Source organism: Canis lupus, chromosome 5 (genome assembly GCF_003254725.2).
Source record: "Canis lupus dingo isolate Sandy chromosome 5, ASM325472v2, whole genome shotgun sequence".
Lineage (NCBI taxonomy): Eukaryota > Metazoa > Chordata > Mammalia > Carnivora > Canidae > Canis > Canis lupus.
In genome coordinates, this window is record NC_064247.1 from 62162188 (window position 1) to 62188290 (window position 26103).

General features: G+C 37.8%; 1 protein-coding gene across 9 annotated transcripts in view; it reads right to left on the minus strand.

Annotated features, from left to right (window-relative positions):
- RERE (arginine-glutamic acid dipeptide repeats) overlaps positions 1-26103 on the minus strand; it is a 408927-nt gene that overhangs the window by 158214 nt on the left and 224610 nt on the right. For all 9 annotated transcript variants that reach the window (XM_025427256.3, XM_049110570.1, XM_049110569.1 and 6 more), the window contains 2 exons: positions 10171-10276; positions 8696-8792 (listed from right to left, as the gene is read on the minus strand). In XM_025427256.3, the coding sequence (XP_025283041.3) occupies positions 8696-8792; positions 10171-10276 (203 nt within the window). The remainder of the gene's footprint in view (positions 1-8695; positions 8793-10170; positions 10277-26103) is intronic.

The window sequence follows — 26103 nt, forward strand, 5'->3', positions numbered from 1 at the left end:
GTAAATTCAATGCTATCAACTAGCTATTTAATAGAATGAAACATTTTACTATGAAGATTTATAGGAAAAACCAATAACTGCGAAAGGGGAAACTATCAGTATTACAGTAAAAAAAAAAATACCATAATGCCTCTATAATTACAAGAGCATGTTGGACAGAATGACAAGTCCAGAACACCTGGAACATAATCTATGACAAAGGCAGCATTGAGGGCCATTGAAGTAAAGACAGGCTTTTTGGTCTATATCTGCTAAAGGAAGCACAAGATAGGCTTTTTAATAAATGGTGCTAAGACAACTGGGTGGAACTCTTCTGTAAATCGGGTTTATAGAGAGAGGCTTTCTAACTAGGACTCAAAGGCCTGAGGGAATAAATGAAAAGACTGACAAATTTGACTACATAGAAGTAAGTTTTACAAAACTTTTTTAAAACCATAAAAGAAAACTGACAAATGGGAGCAAATATTTGCAACATATACAAGAGAAAATGTAAAGAACTTTAAAAAAATTTATTTATTTATTCCTGAGAGACACAGAGAGAGGCAGAGACATAGGCAGAGGGAGAAACAGGCTCCCCGCAGGGAGCCCAATGTGGGACTCGATCCCAGGACCCTGGGATCACGACCTGAGCCAAAGGCAGATGCTCAATCACTGAGCCACCCAGGCGTCCCATGTAAAGAACTTTAATAGACAAAAAGACAAATCCCAAAGGAAATGACACGAACAGGTAATTCACACACACAAAAAAAGACAAAAATATCCTTCAAACATAATGAAAAAAATGCTCAAACTTACTATTAGCAAAATAAAGTAAAAGAATATTCTTTTACTAAAGTAAAATGTACTATTTCTCACCTAGCAGACTGGCACAATTTTAAAAAATGAAACCACACATTTCTACTGGGGAAACAGAGCAATAGAAACTGGATATGCTTTCTGGAGGAGAACCACATGTACATGAGCCTTTCAACCCAGCCATCTCTCTCCAATGAATCTACCCTGATTCACAGCCAACAAGAAGGAACTACCTCTGCATGACGATGTTCAATACAGCACCACTTATAACTGAAACATCCTGGAAAAAACCTCAATGCCCATTCAAAAGAGAGCAGATGAATGAACTATGGTCCAGCCACACAATAGACTTTATGCAGCTGTAAAAGAGAACGAGGAAGATCTGAATGAGCTATATGGAACAATTACCAAAACATACCATTAAGTAAAAAATGCAAACATTAAAGAGTTATCTGTAGGATGCTACCCTTCACATAAGAAAGAAGCGATGAAAACATAGACCTGCATTTGCTCATTTGAAATGAAAACATGAAGGAAGGATAAATTAAGGAGCAGGTGGGTAGGAAGGAGGTGGGGGATGGGTCATGATAAGAGAGTCGACAACTTGGTGTCCATCCACAGCCCTGACCCTCAGAAGCATAGCCACAGTAGCCACAGTCTACACCCTCACAAATCTAAAACTTAACAACAGTCTACATCAACTAGAAGTGGAACACAAGGTCCAGCAGATGAACCTAACTAACTCTATTACAAATGGGTACCACAGCCACACCATAAGGAGGTGCGGAAGAACAGAACTGATCGAAGCAGCATTGGAAAACGCTGTCTTGCTGACACATTTCAAGACTAAAGACAAAAATTATGCAGTAAATCTATTTCTCACAGGGACATGGGTTACAAATTCTGAAACTATGTGTATTCTTGAAGAAGATAAAAATATTATATTTCAACAACAGGAATGGAATTTTTTACTGCTGAAGAAGAAGTTGCAAAGAGAGGCATGATAATCTTGTGGTGCTGGACTGGAAGCTTGCGTTCCCTCTCTATTCTAAGCTATGCAAGGATACAAGTCGGCAGTCTGCAAACAAGAAGAGCGATCTCACCAGAACTCAAACACACTGGTACTCTGATCTCAGACATCCAGCTTCCAGAACGATGAGAAATAAATTTCTGTTGTTTATAAGCCACGCAGCTGATGTTATTTTATTATAGCAGTTTGAATGATTAAGACATTAGTGATCTCCAGAATGGTCTTCAGTTCAACTGTATCAAATTAATGCTAATTTCCTGGTTCTGATAACTGCACTACAGTTCTGTCATTCTGTGCTAACAATGAGGAAGACTGGGGGAAACACAATACTTACAACTTTTCTGTGTGTCACAAGTAGCTCCGATAAAAGAATTTTTACAAGACTGAGAAGTACTCAAAAGCAGAAAGAGTGTATTGTTCAGGTGGGTGCTCCCAGCACCTCTGAGCTCTTCCCCAACTAGCAGCTCAATGACGTGTTAAATGATGAATGAGCCAATAAATAAAATGACTGTCAGGTTATGGTGTTTAATGAAGTACAAAGCACATACAGACAACACAATAAAAATGCTGAAGGTAGGGATCCCTGGGTGGCGCAGCAGTTTGGCGCCTGCCTTTGGCCCAGGGCGCCATCCTGGAGACCCGGGATCGAATCCCACATCGGGCTCCCGGTGCATGGAGCCTGCTTCTCCCTCTGCCTGTGTCTCTGCCTCTCTCTCTCTCTCTCTCTCTCTCTGTGACTATCATAAATAAAAAAAATTTTTTAAAAATTTTTAAAAAATGCTGAAGGTAGAGGTTATTTCACATATAAAAACAACAGGTGATTAAAGTCAGGAAATAATCTTGGAACTACAAAACTAAAAGCTCTGAGGCATCATGAGACTCCTCAGGGAGCTCTCAGGAGCTAAAGGACCAGTATCAGTGCTAAGAATGGTTGGGGAATTGTACAAAGACATAATTAGTCTGTACCAACTACTACACATACGATCCTATATGCCCATAACAAAGTAAAGAGATTGATTAATTCAGAATGAAAAGGAGGGTTTTAGAAGCCCTGCAGAGCCAGTTTAGGGTTTCTTGGCTCAGAAGGCTGCCAGAAAATTCAGACTAAAATATATCTCCATAAGACAAATCCGTAGTTAAGATGATAGCTTGTTACCTGACCTGTAAATCATCATCATATACTACATATACTACATATGCTGAGCTCAGTAGCAGTCCATCCTTTAGATTTGGTATTCTTTTTATCATTTAAGGTGGGAACTCAATCCTTTAATTTCATTTGAATTTATGTGCTTAGTGTAACTAGCTTTCCTTTGATCAGTGCTTTAAATGCATGCCACAGATTCTAGTACATAGTATCTTTACTTTTGTTTTCAAAAAAATTCTTCAATGTCATGGGATGCCTGGGTAGCTCGATTCCCTGAAGAAACAGATCATCAGAAAGTTGGCAACCAGTCCTTAAATCATGGAGATATTTATGATATTTGGGAATTCATGGTTACAAGTGCACAGTAAAACACAAAATTTCTGCCAGGTCACACGTCCAGTCACAAAGCAATCTCTGTGGATCCTTTCTTTGATCATCAATAAAACATGATCCTTAGAGTGAAAAAAGTAACAGAGGAAACAAATTGCAAGCGATAATTTTTATTTAGTGTAATAAAATTTATCTGTTTGTTCTCAGAGCAGGTTTATCTCCTCTTTCGCAGAGCATCTAGGAATGGCTCCTCAAGCTAAACTCTTCCTCTCATACCTGAAGTAATCAAAGTATCCAATCAACTCAGTCAAGAGGCAACAGAAAGATAAATGGATGCTAAGTAATTGTGCTGTCAATAACTTGGTACAGAACTACATTTAATTTTACTTTTTTCTTTTCTTCCTTTTTCTTTTTTTTTTAAAGATTTATTTATTTACTTACTTTATTTATGATAGACACACTTACTTACTTACTTACTTACTTACTTACTTATGATAGACACACACACACACACACAGAGAGAGGCAGAGACACAGGAGGAGGGAGAAGCAGGCTCCAAGATCACGCCCAGGGCCAAAGGAAGGCACCAAACCGCTGAGCCACCCAGGGATCCCCTCTTTCTTTTATTTTCTAAGTCCCAATTCAGATTCAGTGACTATAAACACTACTCATGCTACTGTGAGGCACTCTGAGAGACTTTTTCACACCTCTTATCTTACTGGATGTAGAACCAAAAGATGTGTGTTTGGTTTGGGGTTCTGTCATTTAATCACATGGCCGTGAGTAAATTTGTCAAATGAATAACTCAAAAGTAACTCAAAAGTTAATGAATTTGACCCTGATCACAAAACTATGGGGCAGAGCCAGGATTCAAACTGAAGTCTTCTCATTTCAGGGTGCCTGGGATGGCTCAGTCAGTTAACTGCCTGCCTCTTGGTTTCAGCTGAGGTTCTGATCTCAGGGTCATGAGATGGGGAGCCCTGCATTGGGCTCCACACTGGGTGGGGAGTCTGAAAGAGACCCTCTCCCTCTCTCTGCCCCTCCTACCACTTGTGTGCTTATTCTCTCTCTCTCTCAAATAAATAAATCTTTAAAAAACAACAACAACAACAACAACAACAACAAAACAGGATGCCTGGTTGGCTCAGTGGTTGAGCATCTGCCTTTGGCTCAGGTTCTGACCCTAGGGTCCTGGGATCGAGTCCTGCATTGGGACCCTTGCACGGAGCCTGCTTCTCCCTCTGCCTACATCTCTGCCTGTCTCTGTTTCTCTTTCATGAATAAATAAATAAAGTATTTAAAAAATAAATTAAAAAAAAAAAAAGCAACAGCAGAAGTCTTCTTATTTCACTCTGGCATATTTTTTCCTATTTTATCAGCATGACCCAAAAACACTTACATACCAGGAAGTAAGGAGAACTCAAAAATACTTCTTTCAAGATACTAACTTTACTATATTGCTACTGATAAATGTAATGAAGAAAAGAAAACAAACAGCAATAGAACCTTAGCTTGAAAGGCAGGGATGAGGGACAGCCAAGGCAAGAATTTAAAAACAGCAGCCAAGCAGCAGTGCTGAATCTCAATAAAGGTTTCTGGAACTCATGGTCCCACAATCTCCCCTGGGAGCGAATTTAGTTTGGGGAGAGAAATACTAGAATATCAACACAGAATAAGCTGCAGAGGAAATCTGTCTTCCATATGATTCATGATGGCTGAAGACAATGTGCTCTGTCCTCCCTTACTACAATCCTAGCACCAGCTTAGAAGAGAAAGCTCTGCATCATTGTCCTCCTGAAGGAATGCAATGGCAGGAGCCCCCCTCGTAGTCACTGAGTCCCATGAAGTCACACAACTAAGCACTTTGATCTTTGACAAGAAGGGTGCTAAGCACTAACATAATCAGTCTTTCTCTTCCCTTCCCCATTTTTTTCCCACTATGTTCATTTGATCCTTTTTCATGTGTCTATAGACTATTTTGTCACTTTCAAAATCATTTTATTTTTGGCAGAACTGCTTTATATCTATAGAGGAAAAAAATTATTTCTGTGGATAGATTGTGAAGGAAAAATTGGAAAAAAAAAAAGTTAAAAGTTGGGGCACCTGGTTGGCTCAGTCGGTTGGGGGTCCTGGCTTCAGCTCAGGTTGTGGTCTCGGGGTGATGGTCTCAAGGTTGTGATGTCGAGCCCAAATCAAGCTCTCCCTCTTCTCTGCCCCTCCCCCTGGCTCACATTCTCTTTCTCAAATACATAAATAACATATTTTTTTAAGTTAAAATGTAATTCCACTACCACCTCCTGCCATATTTTAAAATTAAAGTAATCCAGGGGTACCTGGGTGGCTCAGCCAATTAAGCTTCTGAATTTAGCTCAGGTCATTATCTCAGGGTGCTGGGATGGAGCCCTGCCATCATGTTGGGCTCTGTGCTAAGCAGGTAGTTTGCTTGTCCCTCTGCCCCTCCCTCCAGCTCTTACGTTCTATCTCAAGTAAATATTATACATAAAATCTTAAAAACAAAATAATCAAATCATCCAAATTTGCTAAGAGAAAAGGAACAAATAGAGATGGGAAGGAGGAACCACCATTCAATGCTGCTTTTATAGGAGATGATCTTATAGTGAGCACTCTGCCACTGAGAACCACGCAAGATTACTAAGTAATGTAAGAGCCATACAGATTAGCTCAGAAGCAGACAAATGTCAATATATGTACAAGCATTTACTGAGCATGTACTAGGCCAGATCATTAAATTATTATGTGACTACTATTATCTGATATCTTTGAAAAAAAGAATCAAATTGTCAGGATGCACAAGAGCTAACAAAATCAAATTTAAGATGACAGTTATAATGAAACCACCTCATGGCCACTTCAAAGATAATACCATAAGAAGAAAAAAACCTAATCAGTAAGGGTTCTAATCACATCCACAGTGAAAAGCAGACATGGAATTACCATCAGCATTCCAGACCTTCTGTGCCTAGGAAGAGGCAGTGACAACACAGTTACACATCTCCAGAAGTGTGTGATTATAAACCTAGTTAAGTACATTCACTAGATCCAGCTAGAATTATGTGGGACAACTGGTTCCTCTAAAAAGCTTAAAATAGAGGCTCCTGGGTGGCTCAGTTGGTCAAGTGTCTGACTTCAGCTCATGTCATGATCTCAGGGTTCTGGGACAGAGAGCCGTAAAGGGCTGCTCCCTGCTCAGCAGGGAGTCTACTTGTTCCTCTCCCTTTGCCCCTCTCCCTGCTCAGGCTCCCTCTGTCTCTGTCTCAAATAGGTAAATAAAATTTAAAATGTTTTTTTGATTTTTTTCAAAAAATAAAAAGAGTAAAGTAGTATAAAATGACTCCACAGAATCTGAAGAGCCACTAATATTTAAATATATTCACTTTAAGCAAATATACTAAAACATATTAAATAACCAGAGTTATGTCTCACATATTTATTTATTTTAACTTCAACTCTACTACACTGCTTAAAATCATGTACCTTAACCAATGACACATGATAGAAACAGGAGGGAAAAGGACGCCTGGGTGGCTCAGTGGTTGAGCATCTGCCTTTGGCTCAGCGTGTGATCCCGGTGTCCTGGAATCAAGTCCCACATCTGGCTCCTTACAGGGAGCCTGCTTCTCCCTCTGCCTATGTCTCTGCCTCTCTCTCTCTCTCTCTCTCTCTGTATCTCTCATGAATAAATAAAATCTTAAAAAAAAAAAAAGAAAGAAAGAAAGAAACAGGAGGGAAAGAACATATACAGCAAGAAAAGAAAGAATGCCAGGATCAAGACACTTGGTCTTAACAGTTTAATGGCTCAATACATCCATCCAACCTTCCATTAACTTGCTTTGCTCAGCATCTCAAGTTTAAGACTAGAAAGTTATTGCCATAAAGACATAAAGAACTTGTGGGAATTCTGGAAGACCTTATAAAAAACATCAGAAGAATTCTTGAAATTTATCTAAAGTCATGTAAGAAGCCAATCTACCACATATACTCCTTCCTATACAGCAGGGATTGGCAAACTATGACCCCTGAGCCACATCTGGTCTACTGCCTGTTTTTATACAGTAGAGAACTAACAGTAGTTTTTACATTTTTAAATGGCTAAAAAAGAAATCAAAAGAAGAGCAATATCTCCTGTGGAAATTAAATGAAATTCAAATTTTAGTGTCCATAAATAAAGTTTTATTGGCATATACCACCTCATTTATTTACATATTGTCTAGGACTTTTGTACTATAATGGCTGAGCAGAGTAGCTACACATGGGAGACCATATGAAAGACGATCTGGCCCAAACCTGCCCTAAAGGTTGCTACTAATTTGCCTTGAAATAACTGGCTTTAGTTATGTAGCTTTGCACAAGAGACTCCAGATGGTTTTACCGAATACCATCTGAGCAATATAAAAGAGAAATTATTTTATCTCATTATAGCTAAGCTAAAAGCAAGCAAATCCCTATGACTTATTTTTTTTCCAACTGTATTCTTTAGAAAAAGAAAGTAGTCTTTCACCCTTTACTCTTTCTAGTTGGGAAAGAGTTAAAAGATTATTACTTGTCTTACTTCCTCTACCACTTAAGAAGCCCAAAGTCAGGGCGCCTGGGTGGCTCAGTGGTTGAGTGTCTTTCTGCCTTTCGTTCAGGTCATGATCCCAGGGTCCTGGGATCAAGTTCCACATCAAGTTCCTCGCAAGGAGACTGCTTCTCCCTCTGCCTATGTCTCTGCCTCTCTCTGTGTCTCTCATGAATAAATAAATAAAACCATAAAGCGCAAAGCTTGGTCTCATGGTCACTTTTTCACATAATTACCTAAGGCTACCTGCAATATTAACTCCTTACTCAGAATAAAATCTTCAATATATTCTAACTCTAAGCTTTTTGGTAGGAAATTTTTCATACATACAAAAAAATTCAAAGAATAGGTCAATAAAACTTCCTATACACCTGCCTAGGCTCTCACGTACATGCTGCTATGTATGTTTCACCGATTTCTCTGTCTTTTCTAGTAGAAGTAACTGATTCTTTAGAAAATAATCTGGAGATCATCATAACACTTCATCCTAAATACTTTACCAACCAGTGCCAGGATCCTAGTTTTCAATACCAGCATACTAATAAGGGAACAGAGATGCAAAACTTCCAAGGGGACATAAAAAAAATTTTTAAGTTGTTTTTTCCCCACACACAGATTAATGAAAATACAAGTAACATCTGAAATCCCAATAATCTACAAAGTTAATTAACCCTGGAGTGTTAGCTTACTGAGACCATAAGAGTAGTCTGATTAACAACATGATTATCAAAAGAAATCAGGATAGCTCAGACTCACTACCTCCCATGCTCGATGACTGCTCCTTCGCAGGAAAGACCACGTCTCCGGTACTTACCTAAGGGCAGCAGCATGGTATGTGTCAACGTAATCAGAAATGAAGAGCTCTCGGTTCTTGATAACTGGGTCTGTAATGACAAGTTCTCTTCCAGAGTCTGTCAAAATAATTAATTAAGAGTATATTAAAATTGAGCCTCCCAAAACAATTAGGAAAAGTTTGCAAAACCTTTCTTTCACGTTCACCTGCCACTAAAGAAAGTACAATAAATAACCAGATCTGGTCAGGAGGAATAACAATAGGAACAAAGTATCCCACTGAGTGTGTTTTATGCCCTTTACTAAAGTCCTCACATTTTGCTGAAATGCTTTAAGCAATAAAAAAAGAAGAAGAAAACAATCACATTTTAACACACTTGTAAACTAAATAGTGATCCTGTCCATTTTGATTTCTTATTGCTAAATATTCCAGGATGGAGTGAAATCACACTGTTTCTGCTGAAAATATATCACCAAGTTACTATTTTTAATTAGGAACCATAATTTAACTATTTTAACAGAAATTTTTATAGTTTCAAAGAAGGAAAAAACTAGTGATTACAAAAGAACATCATTCTTTAAAACTGTTTTGATTACTGCTTTGTTGACTCAAAACCCATCACCAAAAACAGTGGAGATGAGTGGGCAGACTACAGACATCAAGGCTGACCAAGTTGAATTCTGGCCGGGCTGGGACCACTTAGTAGACATGTCACCTGGCAACTCCTTGAGCATCTCTACCGCTTCAATTTCCTCACCTGAAAGTGGGCAGTGACAAACTCTAACTCATATGATTAATGGGTAACAAATGTGAATCAGCTAGCATGAGGCCCAGCGCCGCTCAAAAAAAAAAAAAAGAAAAGAAAAAGAAAAAGAAAAATCAATAAAAATGCACAATTATACAACTAAACAAATGCAATACACATTTTATGTGCATATCTCACGTGTTGATAAAATTAGTTAGAAACTACAATGCCAGAGCAAGAAAAAAATAAAAGATGCTCTGAATTACCTTCCTGATTATTGTGAAAGTCAAGATGCAAATTGAATCCCAAGTCCCTCAGGAAAGCTATGCTTTCAAAACTGAAGTTCACAGCCCTGAATGCAGAAGTGCAATCATACAGATTATTGAAAAGGAAAAAATAAATAAATAAAATGTAACCCTAGTGTTTTAAGTATTATTAGCTCATCATTAGGAGAGAAAAAGTAATTTAAAAAATGAAATTACCGTTATTTTCAAAGAAGACCTATCTCTATTCCAAGTTTAAGGGGAAGATGTTATTGGCACATCTCTCTGGTTGTTTGGGGTATTTTAAAGCAAAAATAATGAAAGAACTCAGCAAAAGTAAATAAACATTCCTATGATGTCCTTGGTTATGAAAAGCTTTTTTAGAGACAATTTTTCATAGTGGTCATCTCCATTTAATGAATGTTTTCAGAAACAGCCTTGTCCAAAGCTAACAAGAAAATGTAAAAATCAAACCAGGACATATTTACCATTTTCATTATGCCGATCCTGAACCAAATGCTGGTACACAGAATCTGGAACTTCAGACTGACGGTAGTACCATTTCACGTTCATGAGTAGATGGTCCCTCTTACTCTGAAAAGGAAAATCTAACAGCATTAGGAACAGGATTTCGGGTGTCACTGGTGTATACCATACCCATGATCAAAAGCCCCTGTAAACAGGTGGAGAGGCAGAGAGGGAGACTCACAATTACTATCAGGACCACAAAAATACATTAAGTCAATGATGAGGTCATAGGTGTTTTTAATCCCAGCCAGAGCACCCTCTAACCCTATCACTCAAAATGCTTTATTCCAGGAAACCAAAAGAGACCAAGCTTGAGCCTATAAATCTCCTCAGTTTAACCAATTCATTCACTATTATATTCTTTATTTAGCATTAACTACACGAAACTACATGAGCACATCCTTCTATTTTAATTCTTAATCATTCTGGTAAAGAGTTATAAATTTTGTCAGCGCAGTGTCAAGGCCATTGAGGACATTGTTAGAAAAAACTTACCCTGCAAGGCCTGGCACAAAGTCATCTGAGATGCGCCAATCTCCCAGACTGAACTACATCCCCCTCCGTGGTACTGCCACCTGACTTGCAGTAATTGCTACATGGTAAACTAACATACAAACTGTGTGTAGCGGTAAAGGTACTAGCAGTCCATGGAGCAGATTCTACTTTATTCATCTTTGAATTTCCAGAGAATGGAACAATGTGTTCATAAATATTTATGAATACTAAAGTTCTATTATGATCACGGGCCCCTAAATGTTTGTGGAACACTTAAGTCATGTTATCCCCAGAAGCTAACTTTGCTCCTAGAGCTCTTTCAAGAATAAAGGAGGAAATACTGCTTTTCTAGTTGAAGGCTATGGGGCCACAGCCTGAAGGAGATTGTGTCTGTGCACCTGGCTGTGAGATAGCTGAATATGGCAGTGTACTAGGGCTTCCATGGCCTCATAATATAATTTCTAATCCAAGTGAGGGCCTTAAGAGACCTCCCCAAGGTTAATGCAATATCATTTATTCCTCTTAGCTGCATCTACCTTCTCATCACAAGTCAGCAGGTGAGACAGAAATAAATGAGAACTAAAATTCAAGACCCACTTTATGTTTATGGAGATGATCAAGTCCTAAAATATGTCAAAGGAGACTTCTTTATGAAGTAAGATGCTTTCTGCTTAAATGAGAGGTATGTATATGGTCTTCACTTAAATACCAGAAAGCCTCCAAAAAACCGACAAAAAAATACTTAAGCCATTTAAATGACTAGAAATAAAAGAATCGCCAAAAGCCTTGATAAACTCAAATGTGAAGAAGTGCTATTCCAATGTGAATATCAACATCAGGGTCTGTACTTTATAATTAACTGTGTCAAACAGACAAGCCTACAAAAACAGGGCATCATTACTGGTTTGCATAAAACAGACTGTACACAAAGAATAAACCTACATACTGGGTACTTTTTAGTTTTTATCTGTTTTGCATTTTTATATTCTACACTTTTATACTAAAGATGAGAAAATGAGGATAAATCAGTGTTAACATAAAAAGTATAAATGTTACATGCAAGAGTTTATACACAAGAGCAATTAATTACTTCCTGCAGAGAGAATTGTGAAGAAGGTAACAACTGACCTGGAGGGGGGAAAAAATGGGAAAGACCTGAGGAAGCCACAGAGAGAGAAAGGAGAGAGGAAGCACTAGACATTCCTACGGTCCACCTAAAACATGTCTCCACACATTGCCAAATGTTCCAAGGGGGCAAAATTACCACCCAGATGAAAATCAATAATCCAAGAGTTTCCTTTATAAAGAGAGCTAATGAGAATAAAACCTAGTTTAAGCACAATCAGAAGGGAACATGGAATGTAGTAGGTAAGAACATGGTAACGTCTGTCAGAAGTTGGGTTTAAACCCTATCTTCACCACTTCCTAGCTACATGACTACCTGTTACGGGCACGTTAATAAGATATTTCATCTCCTCTTTTCTGTAAAATGGGAATATTGAAACCTATATTGACTGAAAGAACGAAGGATGGAAAAGCATCTGGAACTGAGTCAATAATACTCAAAAGGTAGTGTCTTCTGTTAGTAGGTGACCATAAACAGTGCTTCACAGAAAAATTTCAGGAACTTTGTTGAGAGTCATAGGAGTTATTTATGAGAATATGGCTTCTTTCAAGAGATGACAGAGATCTCCAGTTCCTTAACTACTAACGCATGTCTCAGTTCTCACAGTAATGAACTACTTGTAAGTATTTAATGGAGCCCAAAGGAATTCAGATCTACTAGCAGACTTAGCAACAATGCTCTGAAATCTATACTTCTATATATTTTTTAAACACATTTAAGATGTCGGAAAACCTGAGAGGCAACAGAAATAAGCTTTTAAAAGTAGCATAATTGGCAACCATACAATGTCTATCTTTCAGAACCAAGCCAACAATTCTGATGACCTTTGGAGGTTTAATATCTGTGTTAACTTCTGACTCTAGCACACTTAATGATCACACACACATACACACACACACAGAGAGAGAAAATTACTGCACTGGTTTATTCGTACCTAGATTTATGAATCCTAATACAAGAAGCAGTTACAAAGGCAGTTGAAAGCCTATCAGATTTCCTAATGCAGTACTACCTAATCACCAGGGAGTGGCAGCATTGCATTAAAAAAAAAAGCCTCCAGACTTAATTCCGGTTACAAAAGAACAAAAGGTAGGTAGGTTCAAAGTAAACAAAAGTTTTAAACAAGCATAAGACCTGTAACAGATATAATCTTCCTAAATAGGCCTGGAAATTAAAGATTAAACATCTATAAAAGGAGGCAATGTGCTGTTTCAGAGGGTACCAGACTAAAATAATCTAGCCTCCTAGTCCTGTCTGCAATCACTAGTTAGCTGGGGACAACCTTTGAGGAGTCACCTGGCCATCTGACAAAGAGGAGAACATGATTTCTAGGGTCGCATTCCATTTTGTATGCTTACATCTAGAGTTCTTCCCCAGACAAATCCAGTAGATAACGTGGGGTCAACATAATGTTATCAGCTCACATTACCACTCTAAAGAGGTTTTACAAATCAAAACACCTTCCCTGGAAGCTGCTGTGCACGGAGGAACAGCAAAAGGAAACACAGCATAGCCCTTCTCAGTAAATGCTCCCAATGCCACCTAAGACACACCTGTGCTGCTCAACATTAACCACAGGATAGCTTCATGTTCTTCCCACTACCCATTAGACAAAGATTTCTGTTCAGAATCACAGAAAATTGAAAGCAAAAGTGAACTTAGTGATCATTTGATTTAGCCCAAACCACCTAAGTATGAATCAGAGTTTTGCAACTGATTTGGGCAAATGACTTCTCCAAGTCTCACTTCTCTCATACGTACATAGAGGGGAAATAATATTCTCTACCACATTCAGTTGTGAGGATTAAATAAATGAATATGAGTGGGATGAATTGACTCTCAAAAAGTACTAGATATTACTATCACTGTTTTACGGATGCAGACAGGAATCAAGCTATAAGAAAGAGCTTTACTTACATATTTTGCTTTTCTGTAGTTCCAAAATTAAACCAGTAAGAACAATACAAAAACAAATCATATAGCTAAGTAGAGGGTGGGGGTAGGATCCACTTTTGCAACAATTTGAGAAACATATAAAGTATTTTTAACAAATAGGCCTCATTACCGACTAGTGATATAACTGTACAATTCCATAAAGGCTAAAGTGGTTATAAATGACACATTTTAAATAGAATGAAGAGAGAAGTGGTGAGAAGTTTCCCATGTGAAGACACTCTGGGGTATATCTCTGGATACAGAGAAGAACCGACTGAGCAGTAAAAAATTCCCCACCATTTTACCTTCAGAGAGAGAAAGACCTGACTCTACAAGTACCGGAAAGCACCAGCACTAAGAAAGAACCACCACACAGAAGCATCTCCAAGTGCACAGAGTAAGGTTTCCCAGGGTGACTGTGCAAACAGGGAGAGCAGCTGATTCTGGGTTTAGGGATTCTTCCACCACCTGGATCTCTGTGAAAGGAGGGATATGTGTAAATTTAAGGAAATAGTTTAATGGAGGACAAAACCCATCCCTACCTGGGTTTAAAGACAAACAGTCTAATATTGGGTGTTTGGGAACAAACAGGAGGATTTACAGAACTATAAGTGTCAGACAATGGACTGAAAATTAATGAACTAAAAAGTCAGAACTGAAATTAAACATTCATGATGAGACAGGGGAAAGGCAGATGAGGGGAAAGGGAAGGCAAACAGGAGGCTGCCTGTTGAAGGGACTAGAGCTCGACCATCCCAAATAAACATAAGATCCAGGCCAGGGAGTAAATTCCCCTTCCTAGAGATCTTTCATGATTATTAATATAGCACTTCCATTGATTAAACAGACAATTTGAATCTTTCCTAGGACCAGTCTTGATATCATCTAGGAAAAAAAAATATTACATGAGAAAATAAATGATGGGCGCGGGGCCTGAGTTCATAAATGACCAATAAACCAACTGCAGATTCTTATACAATGTGGAGGAGCCCTCCAACCCAGGATGGGAAAAACAGTAATTTTAAGTTCACCAGCATTATACAGGAAAGACCCTCTTTGTCTTATCAATTACCTACCAGCTCCTAGAAAATACCATCAGGGTTCCCAAAGCCCTCCAAACAAGCCCTGCTATCCCTCCACCGTTATTAAATATGACAGAGGGGTCAGGCCAAAGACAACTAAGCAAGATATAAAGAGTGGCACTATCAAATAAAAAAGTTTGCAAAGTCAAAATAATCTGCTACAGATAATGACTGAGGAATTTCCTTCAAATTTTTAACTGTTTAGTTCTTGAGAGCTTGAATTTTAAATAATGGAAGATCTAAATTCAGAGTCCGGTGAAATCAGACCAAAATTCTTGTTTTCTAAAGCCAAAAGAGCCAATCAAATTTTTCCAGAAATTTGGGAAGTAGGAACTAAGATTTTTATACTACTATATGGCTTAAGAAAATATCTTTTGAAGAAACTTTTCATACATTTCCACAACATAGTGATAATAAGGTTAAGAGTTACATGCATATTAAAGGTTTACTGTGGGCAGCCCGGGTGGCTCAGTGGTTTAGCGCCGCCTTCAGCCCAGGGACGTGAACCTGGAGCCCCGGGGATGGAGTCCCATGTCCCCATGTCGGGCTTCTGGCATGGAGCCTGCTTCTCTCTCTGCCTGTGTCTCTGCCTCTCATAAAATAAATAATAATAATAATAATAATAATAATAATAATAATAATAATAATAAATAAAATAAAATAAATAAATAAAATAAAATAAAATAAAATAAAATAAAATAAAATAAAATGTTTACTGTAGAATTCAGATAGATCTACACAAACTCGGAATTGGTGTTAGGACACTAAGCCTGCAGAGGAGGAGAAAATGGTCCACCAGAGACATAGCGGCCTCTCTTTTGGTATTCCACAGAGCCAGTTTAAAGTGCCATTTCAATCCTGCTGGGTCCACCACCTCCACCCACAAAAGATGCCTTTTGGGAAGACTGCCCTCTAAAGATCTTGGGGACAGTCTTACTGGCTCCAATCATTCCTGACTATGAAGGAGGGGGAAAAGGACAATGTGGTCAAGGCCTACTATTATTCTCTAAGGCTAAAGATACGTCCAGGTATATGCACAAAAGCTTATAGATAAGCTTTCTATATCAGAGGATTACACTAAACTTTGCAGATAAACATCAGGACTGAGATCAATCAATATGAAATTGGGTAGGAAATATAGTATTTCAAGCCACTGCTCTATTCCAATATGAGACACTATTCCTAACATGAGACATTCCTAACATGAGGAATGTAACAGTTTCTATATTTATATCTAAATGGCTTTATAGCCATCACAGCTCAAAATACCATGAAAGAGTTCCAGAAAAACATAACAAGCGCTATCAAGGAAGGCTTGGCCACCAAGGTCTATCCATCTCAGAGGTCTGCTCTGCTCTACCATGATTCTGACTCCAGAATCTTGTTCTCAAAGTAGAAGAAAGGGCTTTGAGTATCTCCTCCTATCAGGCAATCATAAATAAATCTCCCAAATGTACTAAGAAGCATTTTGCTTTTTTATTTGAGAGAGTAGAGTAAGGGAAAGTATCTTATTGCCATTGAGTAAACAAAGTACCCACTCTTGTTTTGTCTTAAAATGTCCTTCTTCCAACGTTCTTAAGCGTGCAAGTGGGCCTGAAGGGTGTGGACCTGCAGGGGTCATGCTCTAAGCCCACTGTCCAATGGAAACTGAGCACATCTCCCTTCTGGTGATGTTTATCCCACCTGAGTTTCATTGTCCTGTTTAGTGGAATAATGGTTATATAATTTTATGTGTCAACTTGACTGTACTGAGGGAAGGCCAGATAGCTAACTGGTAATACATTTCTGAGTGTGTCCAGAAGGGTGTTTCTGGAAGAGATTAGAATTTGATTCAGTAGACTAAGTAAACAGAACTGACTTTAATGTGGGCAGGCATCACCCAATTTGCTTGGGGCTGAACAGGACAAAATAGCACACAAAAGACACATTCCTGAGCTTGGACATCCATCTTTTCCAGCTTATCAGAGCTCCGGGTTCTGATACCAGTGACTCCAGGTTCTCAGACCTTTAGCCTCAACTGGGAGTTACGATACTGGCTCCCCTGGTTATCAGGCCCTTAGACATGGACTAAACTATATACCACCTGCTTTCTTAGTTCTCTATCTTGCAGACAGCAAATTATGGGACTTCTCTGTCTCCATAACCTTGTGAGATAATTCCTATGGTATATAAACTCTCTAGATATCTCTCCAATTGGTTTTGTTTCTCTAGAGAACTCCAATACAAGTGACTATCATTTACTGGCATTTCCAAATGGACATAATCTGGAACTACATAGGGGTCTACTCAGAACTAGCATAATGAATACTCTCTTTAAAGATAAACAGAGGAAAGAAACAGAAACAAAGCATATCCATTTGACCAAGGTGCTAACTGACTATAGTCAACAGAATCAAGATTGCAAGCTCATTTTCCAAACCTGTGGCACCTAAATCCAAAAGAATGAGCTCATCAGCAGCTGGATCCTGTAAAAGGATTTAAATCCCCTTGTACCAGATGAATCAGGTGTAGCAAGAAGGTGGAACTCTGGGAGTGCAGAGGACTTTTTACAGTGTCACAACTGAGCTGTGCAAAAAACTGGTTATATACAAATCCCCAGAAAGATGATACAACTAAAAATGTGGTGAAATCTAGGCTCTAATGATCAGAAATCATTTCTAAAGATCACTGTTTCTTGATGATGTCTTTTTTTTAAGATTTTATTTATTTATTCATGAGAGACACAGAGAGAGGCAGAGGGAGAAGCAGGCTCCAGGTAGGGAGCCCAACATGGGACTCAATCCCAGGTCTCCAGGATCAGGCCCTGGGCTGAAGGCAGCACGAAACCGCTGAGCCACTCAGGATTCCCAATGATGTCTTATTTATTAAATTTCTGCCTGTAGGGCAACTGGGTGGCTCAGTAGTTGAGCATCTGCCTTTCACTAAGGTCATGATCCCACGTCCTGGGATTGAGTGCCACATCGGGGTCCCCACAGGAAGCCTGCTTCTCCCTCTGCCTATGTCTCTGCCTCTCTTTCATGAATAAATAAAATCTTTTTAAAAAAATTCTGCCTTTAATTATTTTTACAGTTTAATCTAGACAAAAGTCAATATTTTGGCAGAACCAAAAAGGTAGATGAAAATGAAATCATCTCCCACCTGCTAACTATGGAACCCAAGCTTATTGAGGCATTTTCTATCTAGGACTACACTGTGTAGGCACAATATAAGTTTTAGACAACAGATTCCTTTATTTGCAGTGGAGAGACCGAAACTGAGCACAGGTGCCACCTGGGAAAATTCCTACTTCTTGGCCTCCCTTGTAAGATAGGAGGCGGGGTTTCCAGGTAGTGTCCACTGGCACTGTGGAAGATTGTCTTTGTCATCTTAGACTAAATAACAAGTTCATGTCACATACACATGAATAAGCCTACACTTAAATGGAAACTTTGTACACTGAGACAGGTAACATCAAACTACAGGGCATTCTTGTAATTTACCACATATATCCTGTACGTTATCTTGACAAAAATACTGAATGTCAGATTCAAGATTTAAAAGGTCTCAAGTTTGAGTAGATGGATCAAGTCAGGAAGGTGAAATTTCACAGATATATTAGGACTCTATAGTTGAATCCCCAAGATCTGCTGCCCAAACTCAAAATAAATTCCCTCTTAAAAGCCAGTATTAAAGCTTTCCAGCAGCTATGGTTTTATCAGATACATTTAAAACCACAAATTTGCTATTTGACTCCAAATATTTGCCCCATAATGGAGGAAAAAAACAGCTGCTCATAGGCAGCACCATAAGAAATGGCCAAACTGCCTTTAATACATACTAAATGGAATTAAATAGTCCAGTGAATTTCTTTTTTAAAAAGTCCAGCTCAAATACCATAAAGTTTGACATCTTTGCAATATTTTGCTTGTTCTCTGTTGATGGTGGTGACAGCAGCAGCAATTTTACTCACTCTGGGGATTTTACTCACTTCTACATGACCTAGTCAGAAAAGTTAGCTCTATCACGAACCAATAGCGGGATCAGATGGCGTAGTACTGAAAAGGAAGTTAAAGAAAGAGGGGATAAAACCTAGGCTATAGGCTTCTAAAATTCTCTAGGATTCTAGTTTCACAAATGAAACTGAAATGATCACTTTAACTTTTAAATAAAAGCTACTAACATGATTAAAGCTATATCGCACAGATTTTGCTATTAGAAACATAAGCTGAAATACCTTGAAAAGATTTCACTGAGTCAATACATGCTTTACAGAAGTGGTTCTCAAACTTGTTAGACTCGGAATTCCTTACTCTCTTCAAAATTATTTAAGCATTCGGGTATCCCTGGGTGGCTCAGCAGTTTAGCGCCTGCCTTTGGCCCAGGGCAAACATCAGGTCCCACATCAGACTCCCTGCATGGAGCCTGCTTCTCCCTCTGCTTGTGTCTCTGCCTCTCTCTCTCTCTCTCTCTCTCTCTCTCTCTCTGTTTCTCATGAATAAATAAATAAAATCTTTTTTTTTAAAAATTAAACATTCAAAGAACTTTTGGTTATGTGGGCTATATCTTATCAATACTTTACAACTGGAAAATTAAAATCAAAAAATTTCAAGGTATTTTTTACTAATCCATTTAATAATAAATGTTAACATATAACTATATGTTAACATAATTATAACAAGTAACTAAAAATTTTAAAACAAAATTTAGGAAACATGTAATACATATTTTAATATATCTCTTATGTATGACTTAAGATAACAGATTCTCATATCAGATACTTGCATTCAATCTATTGAGATATTACAGACCATTTAGCCATTGGAAAACTTACTGTACACTCATGAAAAGAGAATGAAAAAGGCAAATGCTATCCTAGCATAATTGTGAAAACAGTGTGACCCTGCACACCCATGGACCAAACTTGAGAACAGCTGCTCTATGGGATGAAGCAAACAAGCTGTAGAACTCTGATAGTCTACACAATGGAAGTAAGCAAGCATGCTGGCCAAATGGAACCATGAATGGAGATCTGAAAGCACACATTCATTTAGAAGATACTACTAAAGAATAGAAGACTGAGGGTACCTGAGTGACTCCGTCTGTTAAGTGTCTGTCTTTGGCTCAGGTTGTGATCTCAGGGTCCTGGGATGGAGGCCCATGAGCCCCATGTCCAGTTCACTGCCCAGGGGGTAGTATGCTTCTCCCTCTCCCTCCGTCCCCACCCCACCCCCTTGCTAGCCCACTTGTGCTCTCAAATACATATATTTTTTAAGATTTTATTTATTTATTCATGAGAGACAGAGAGGCACAGACATAAGCAGAGGGAGAAGCAGGTTCCCCATGGGGAGCCCAATGTGAAATTTGATCCCAGGACCCCGGGATCACAACCCATTCCAAAGGCAGACACTCAAAGGCTGAGCCACCCAGGTACCCCCATACATAAAATATTTTTTAAAAAAAGATACAAGATTGTATTTTTATTTATACAATCCAACATTCTGATAGTGGGCAAAAAGTTAAACTCTTGTTAAAGGGAAGAAAATCTAGATAAAAAGTCATTTCAATTTAAAGTATTTTTCCTTCTAAAATTTAAGCTCAGGGGCACCTGCGTGGCTCAGCTGGTTAAGCATCTGACTTAGGCTCAGGTCCTGATCCCAGGGTCCTGGGATTTGCCCCCCACCAAATCTGGTTCCCTGCTCAGCAAGAAGCCTGCTTCTCCCTCTCCCTGATTCTAGCCCTCTCAACCCCCAGCTGGTGCTTTCTCTCTCTCTCTCTCTCTCTCTAATAAACAAATAACATTTTTAGAAAAAAATTGAGCTCATTATAATAATAAAGAAATATTTAAAGCTTGATTCAAACAAGAATACATAGATCTACACTTTAAAAAAAGGTAAACTTTAAAACAGTGGTGAACCTATGAGAGTTGAAAGCATGCATGCATAAAATGAATGGTTTGGATAACTATATGTTAACAATCTGAAATTCCAGGCAACTCTGTGACCATTTCAAAAGTGGTGCTGCTTCCTACTCCAGAAAACTAGCAACACGAAACAACATTAACAATTAAAAAAAGAAAAATAAAGGACTTTTAGCTTACAATACTATATTAAAGCAACAGTTTTTAGTTTTTATAACGATGAACACGCTTATTTTATGTGAGTCATTTATAGCCCTCTCTTTCTGGGTAATAACTTTTTTGTACCATCGTTTTCTGAATTAAAGTGCAAAACTAGAGAGCTGGCAATGCAGTAAAACACCTTTTAGCAACACAAAGATGTTTAGAATTAGTATTTGTACTTTCAAGGAGCACTGATCTAGACTTAGAAATCATTATTGATGTAAATAAAGTCAGCCTGTATAATAGGAAAACAATTACAGCTGGGAAATATTTTCAACTTGAAAATAAATTCAAATAGTCTGGTTAAAAAAGGAAAAATCAGTAGGAACCCTGAGAATTTATGTTTTGCCATTTCATTTTGTGTAAACTAGTCTGTCTTGTATTAAATATCTTTATTATTCTTCTCTCCTTTTGACTCAAACCTAAACAAAGACTGTAACCTTTAATACCTGTTAGTCTATTTATAACTGTTCCATCTACAACCATTTTTCTAATACAAACATGCCATGATAGCTTATCTCAGGCCACATGCCAGACAACATTTCCAGAACATAGATAACAGTTATAGTGATCACAGTTAGAATGAAAATAATTTCAAATTAGTTTTACAGTATGCTTTCCTCAAATCATGTAACCAATATTTAATGAGCTTCTATGAGGTAACAGACATTGTTCAAGAGACAGACACTGAATATTCACATGAGATGACCAGATAAAGTCTAGACTTGACAGAGCTTGGGTTACAATGAAGGAACAAGACCCTTTGCCAACGCAACCCTTCCACCACTAAAAACAAGGTTAAAAAAAAAAAAAAGAATGGTTAAGTGTTTCAAACAAAGCCAGGGGCAATGAAATCTGCCACTTAGTAACCATATACCCCTAGGCAAGTAATTTTTTAATACTATATATAGTCTATGGGGTTATTATTTTTCCCCCCAAAACTAGCAGTCTTCCCAAAGGCACCTAAGGATGGTAGGAAAACGTGTACTATGACTTGACTGTTTCATATAACCTTGACAAATCTATACATCAATCTCTCCATCCACAGGAACAAAACAAAAACCCAAATGTGTATATGTCTGTCTCTCAGCTAAGGTTGAACTTTGTTCATTAAAAACTCCCAAAGGCTGGGGATCCCTGGGTGGCTCAGCAGTTTAGCGCCTGCCTTTGGCCCAGGGCGTGATCCTGGAGTCCAGGGATTGAGTCCCACATCAGGCTCACTGCATGGAAGCCTGCTTCTCCCTCTCTCTCTGTGTCTCTCATAAATTAATAAAATCTTTTAAAAAATTCCCAAAGGTTCTTCTACCTTCTTTATCTTTCTTTTGAAGAATTTATTATGTAACACTTCACAGGCAGAAAGGGATAAAAATAATTTACTATGTACTAAACATTTTAAGGAATAAGACATTACCAAACCTGAAGAAGCTGCCTGCACACTCCACCTAGACAAGGTTCTTTTACTTCCCCAGAGGTTACAACTACCTTGAATTTACTGTTGTTCATTCCTGTTCACTCCTTTATGCTTCTACTTCACACATTTATATAACTAAAAATATGTAAGATATGGTTTTGCAGTTTTTACACTTTACATAAAAGACATCATACTGATTTCTTCTGCAATCTGTTTATTCAGCATTATGCTTGCATGAGTCACCCATGCCCTAGTTCATTCATTTTAAATAATACATACTACCTTCCAAGTACAACACCAGAATTTGCTCATAATTTTCCTGATGATAAATCATAAACTCCTATTCATGTCTGTGCAAGTTTGTCTAAGGTACATGAAACATTTTTTTTGTTTGTTTAAGTAATCTATATCCCCAATGTGAACTCAAACTCAGGATACCAAGATTAAAAGTTGCATGCTCTGCTGACTAAGCCAGGCAAGTGCCCCTGAAACTTTTTTTTTTTTTGCCCCTGAAACTTTTCAATTCAAATTATCTAAATTATTCTGAATGTTTGACACCACAGCTTACTGTCCAAACTTATTAGTATAACATTGTTCATAATGTCCTTCTGATATCTTATTAATGCCTATGGGACCTATAGTATTGTTCCAGTTTTATTCTTCATAGTGGTAATTTGCTGTCTTTATTTTCTTTATCATCTTTACAGGAACTTAAGTTTTATCAGTCATTTCAAAAGAGCAACTTTTGATATCGGGTGATTATCTTTGCTCTCCTTATTAATTCAGTAATTTGCATGCTAATCTTCATTATTCCCTTCTTTTCCTTGGGTTTAATCTTTTTTTTCCCCCCTTGGGTTTAATCTTAAATTCTTTTAAAATTTCTTAATATAGATACTTAGACCATTGCTTTTATTCAACCTTTTTTACTTTCCTATCTATATTTAAAGCTAAAATTTTACCTCTGAGTACAGCTTTACCTATAACCTACAATTGTGATATGTCCTAAATTCAATAATTGTTAAGGCAAAATATTTTCTAATTTCCATTACGATTTCTTATTTGAGCCTTAGAAATGCATTACTATATGGCACACATTTGTGGATTATCTAGGTACTCATTTTGGTTTTGATTCCTAGCTTAATTCCACTGTGGTCACAGAAAATGTTTTCTATGATTTCAATCCTCTGAAATATGTTAAAGACCTGCTTTAAGATCTAACACATTTGGGAAAGATACAAGAAATTGGTAACGATGGTTGCCTTTAAGGAGAAGTCTGGAACAATTTATTATGCCAGAAAGTAAGAAAGTACTCAAAAAATAACTGGGACATGTGAAAGACACACAAAAACTATCCAGAAAAAGTTCCCACTGACTAAATCTGAAAAAAAATTAAAAATCAAAATATATAATGATAATAATGGATTATAATCCACTGGATAAAAATAGGAAACTATATGTTCATGCTGATATATATAAATGAATAAACTAAACAATTACTGAGGAACAGGATATTTTCACAGTCACAAAGTACCTTTTCACAAAATACTCACTAATTACAAAGGATAAAAAAATTCACTTTACAGCAGAGAGGCCTGGTAGACCCAACTATAATCAAGTGACCAAAGTGAACACCAATAATAGAACAAACAGAAATGGAATAATGCCTGCAATGAGATGTAATGAGAAGATCCCTAAATCTGAATCTAATAATGAGGGAACACCATACAAATGCAAATGGAGGAATATTCTTCAAAATAACAGGCCTGTAAATCTTCAAAAATGTCAAGGTCATGAAAGTCAATGAAACACTGAGGAACCACTTCAAATTGCAAAGAACTACAGAAATATGGCAATTAGACCTAACACAAAATGAACAACTACCTAAACAAGCATGGGGTTTGAGTAACAATGTATGGGAGGCCAGTTTTGATGGCTGATTGTTAAATTGTGGGTTATATAAGAAAATATCTTCTTGGGATGCCTGGGTGGCTCAGTGGTTGGGCAACTGCCTTCAGCTCAGGTCATGATCCCGGGATCCGGGATTGAGTCCCGCATCAGGCTCGTGCAAAGAGCCTGCTTCTCCCTCTGCCTATGTCTCTGCCTCTTTCTCTCTGTCTCTCTCATGAATAAATAAATAAATCTTTAAAAAAAAGAGAAAGAAAGAAGAAAAGAAAGGAAGGAAGGAAGGAAGGAAGGGAGGGAGGGAGGAAGGGAGGAGAAAATATCTTCTTTGTAAGAAATGCACACTCAAGTATCAGGGGTTCGTGGAGCATAACTTGATGACATTCTCAAATGACTAAAAAGAGTTTTTTTACATTGCACTTGCAACTTTTCTGTAGGATTGGGTTTGGTTGGATAAAAGATTAGGGAAATAAATTTTAGTCCCAATTTAACGGTACATCATCACAGGCAGTAGTCTCTGAAAACCATTCTGACCAATCAATAGACTTAAAGTTGGGTGTGATGTGTAAGAATGAAAGGACAAGCAACTGTACAGAATAATGCATGCCACTGTCAGTCAGTTAAGAATCATTTTCAGGAATTGAGTTTATGATAAAGAAGGCATTTCAGAATAGTAGAGAAAGATAAGCTTTTTAATAATTCTGTTGAGATTAGTGGGATGTCATCTGGAAAAAGAAAAAATTAAGTTACATCTGTACTTTACACTTTAACGCCAAAATAAATTCCAAAATAATAGGACAAAGACTGAAATATGAAAAAAACCATAATAAGAAAAATACAAATTAAAGTTACATCAAGAATATATTGCCCAAATTGGCAAATATCTAAGTTGTTAGCCAGACTGTGGGGAAACAGATTCTCATGTACTTCTTACAAAAATATTAATATATACAGTCCTTATGGAGGGCAATTGGGAAATACGTACCAAAATTATAAATATATTCACCTGTTTCCCCAGCAATAGTACTGGCTGCAATTTCTTCTAAACATACATTTGCATATACACAAAATAACATGAACAAACAAGAGTTTATTTAGCATACACAATGTCCATTAATCCTCATTAAGGGGACTAACACAAGGGAGTACCACATAGATAATATATATTTTTAAGGGAGCAGGGAGGGGAGAACATTTTCTACACACTGATTGGAAAGATCGTCAATGTATATTCTTAAGAGCAAGCTACAGAATAGCATGCATAATTTGATAGCTGTTATATTTGATTGTACATCATAGAGACCCCTAGGAAGCATACATATGGAACATAGTAACAATGATTATCAAGAGTCAGATGCTTGGCCCACTGAGCCACCCAGGTGCCCTAGTAACAATGATTATCTTCACAGGATGAGGTGTGAAGAAAAAGAACTTAGGCAAATAAAAGCCCAAGGACCGGAGGCAGACTTTTCAGTATACCTTTTAATACTTCCTGATTTCTGAATCATAGAAACATATTACCTAGGCAAACAATTTTTTTTTAAGTCACCGATTATCTTATGTCACAGGCCTCTCTTTCTTTCTCTACCTCCCACCCCCTCTGTCCACCCTGGAGTGTTTCTGTGGCTCTCCTTTCCAGGATGCTAGCCGTCCTTAGATGACAAACAATGTCTAACTGAGTTGGAATACATACCACCCAGACTGCTAGAGAACAAAATGAACAGGAACAAGCCTAGTTAATTACAGCTGTTCATGCCAACAGTCAGGCACCCAATGTTTTACACCGAAGGATTCTAAGAATGTTAAGGCAAATAAATATAAAGCAGTCATACATGTTCTCAACTG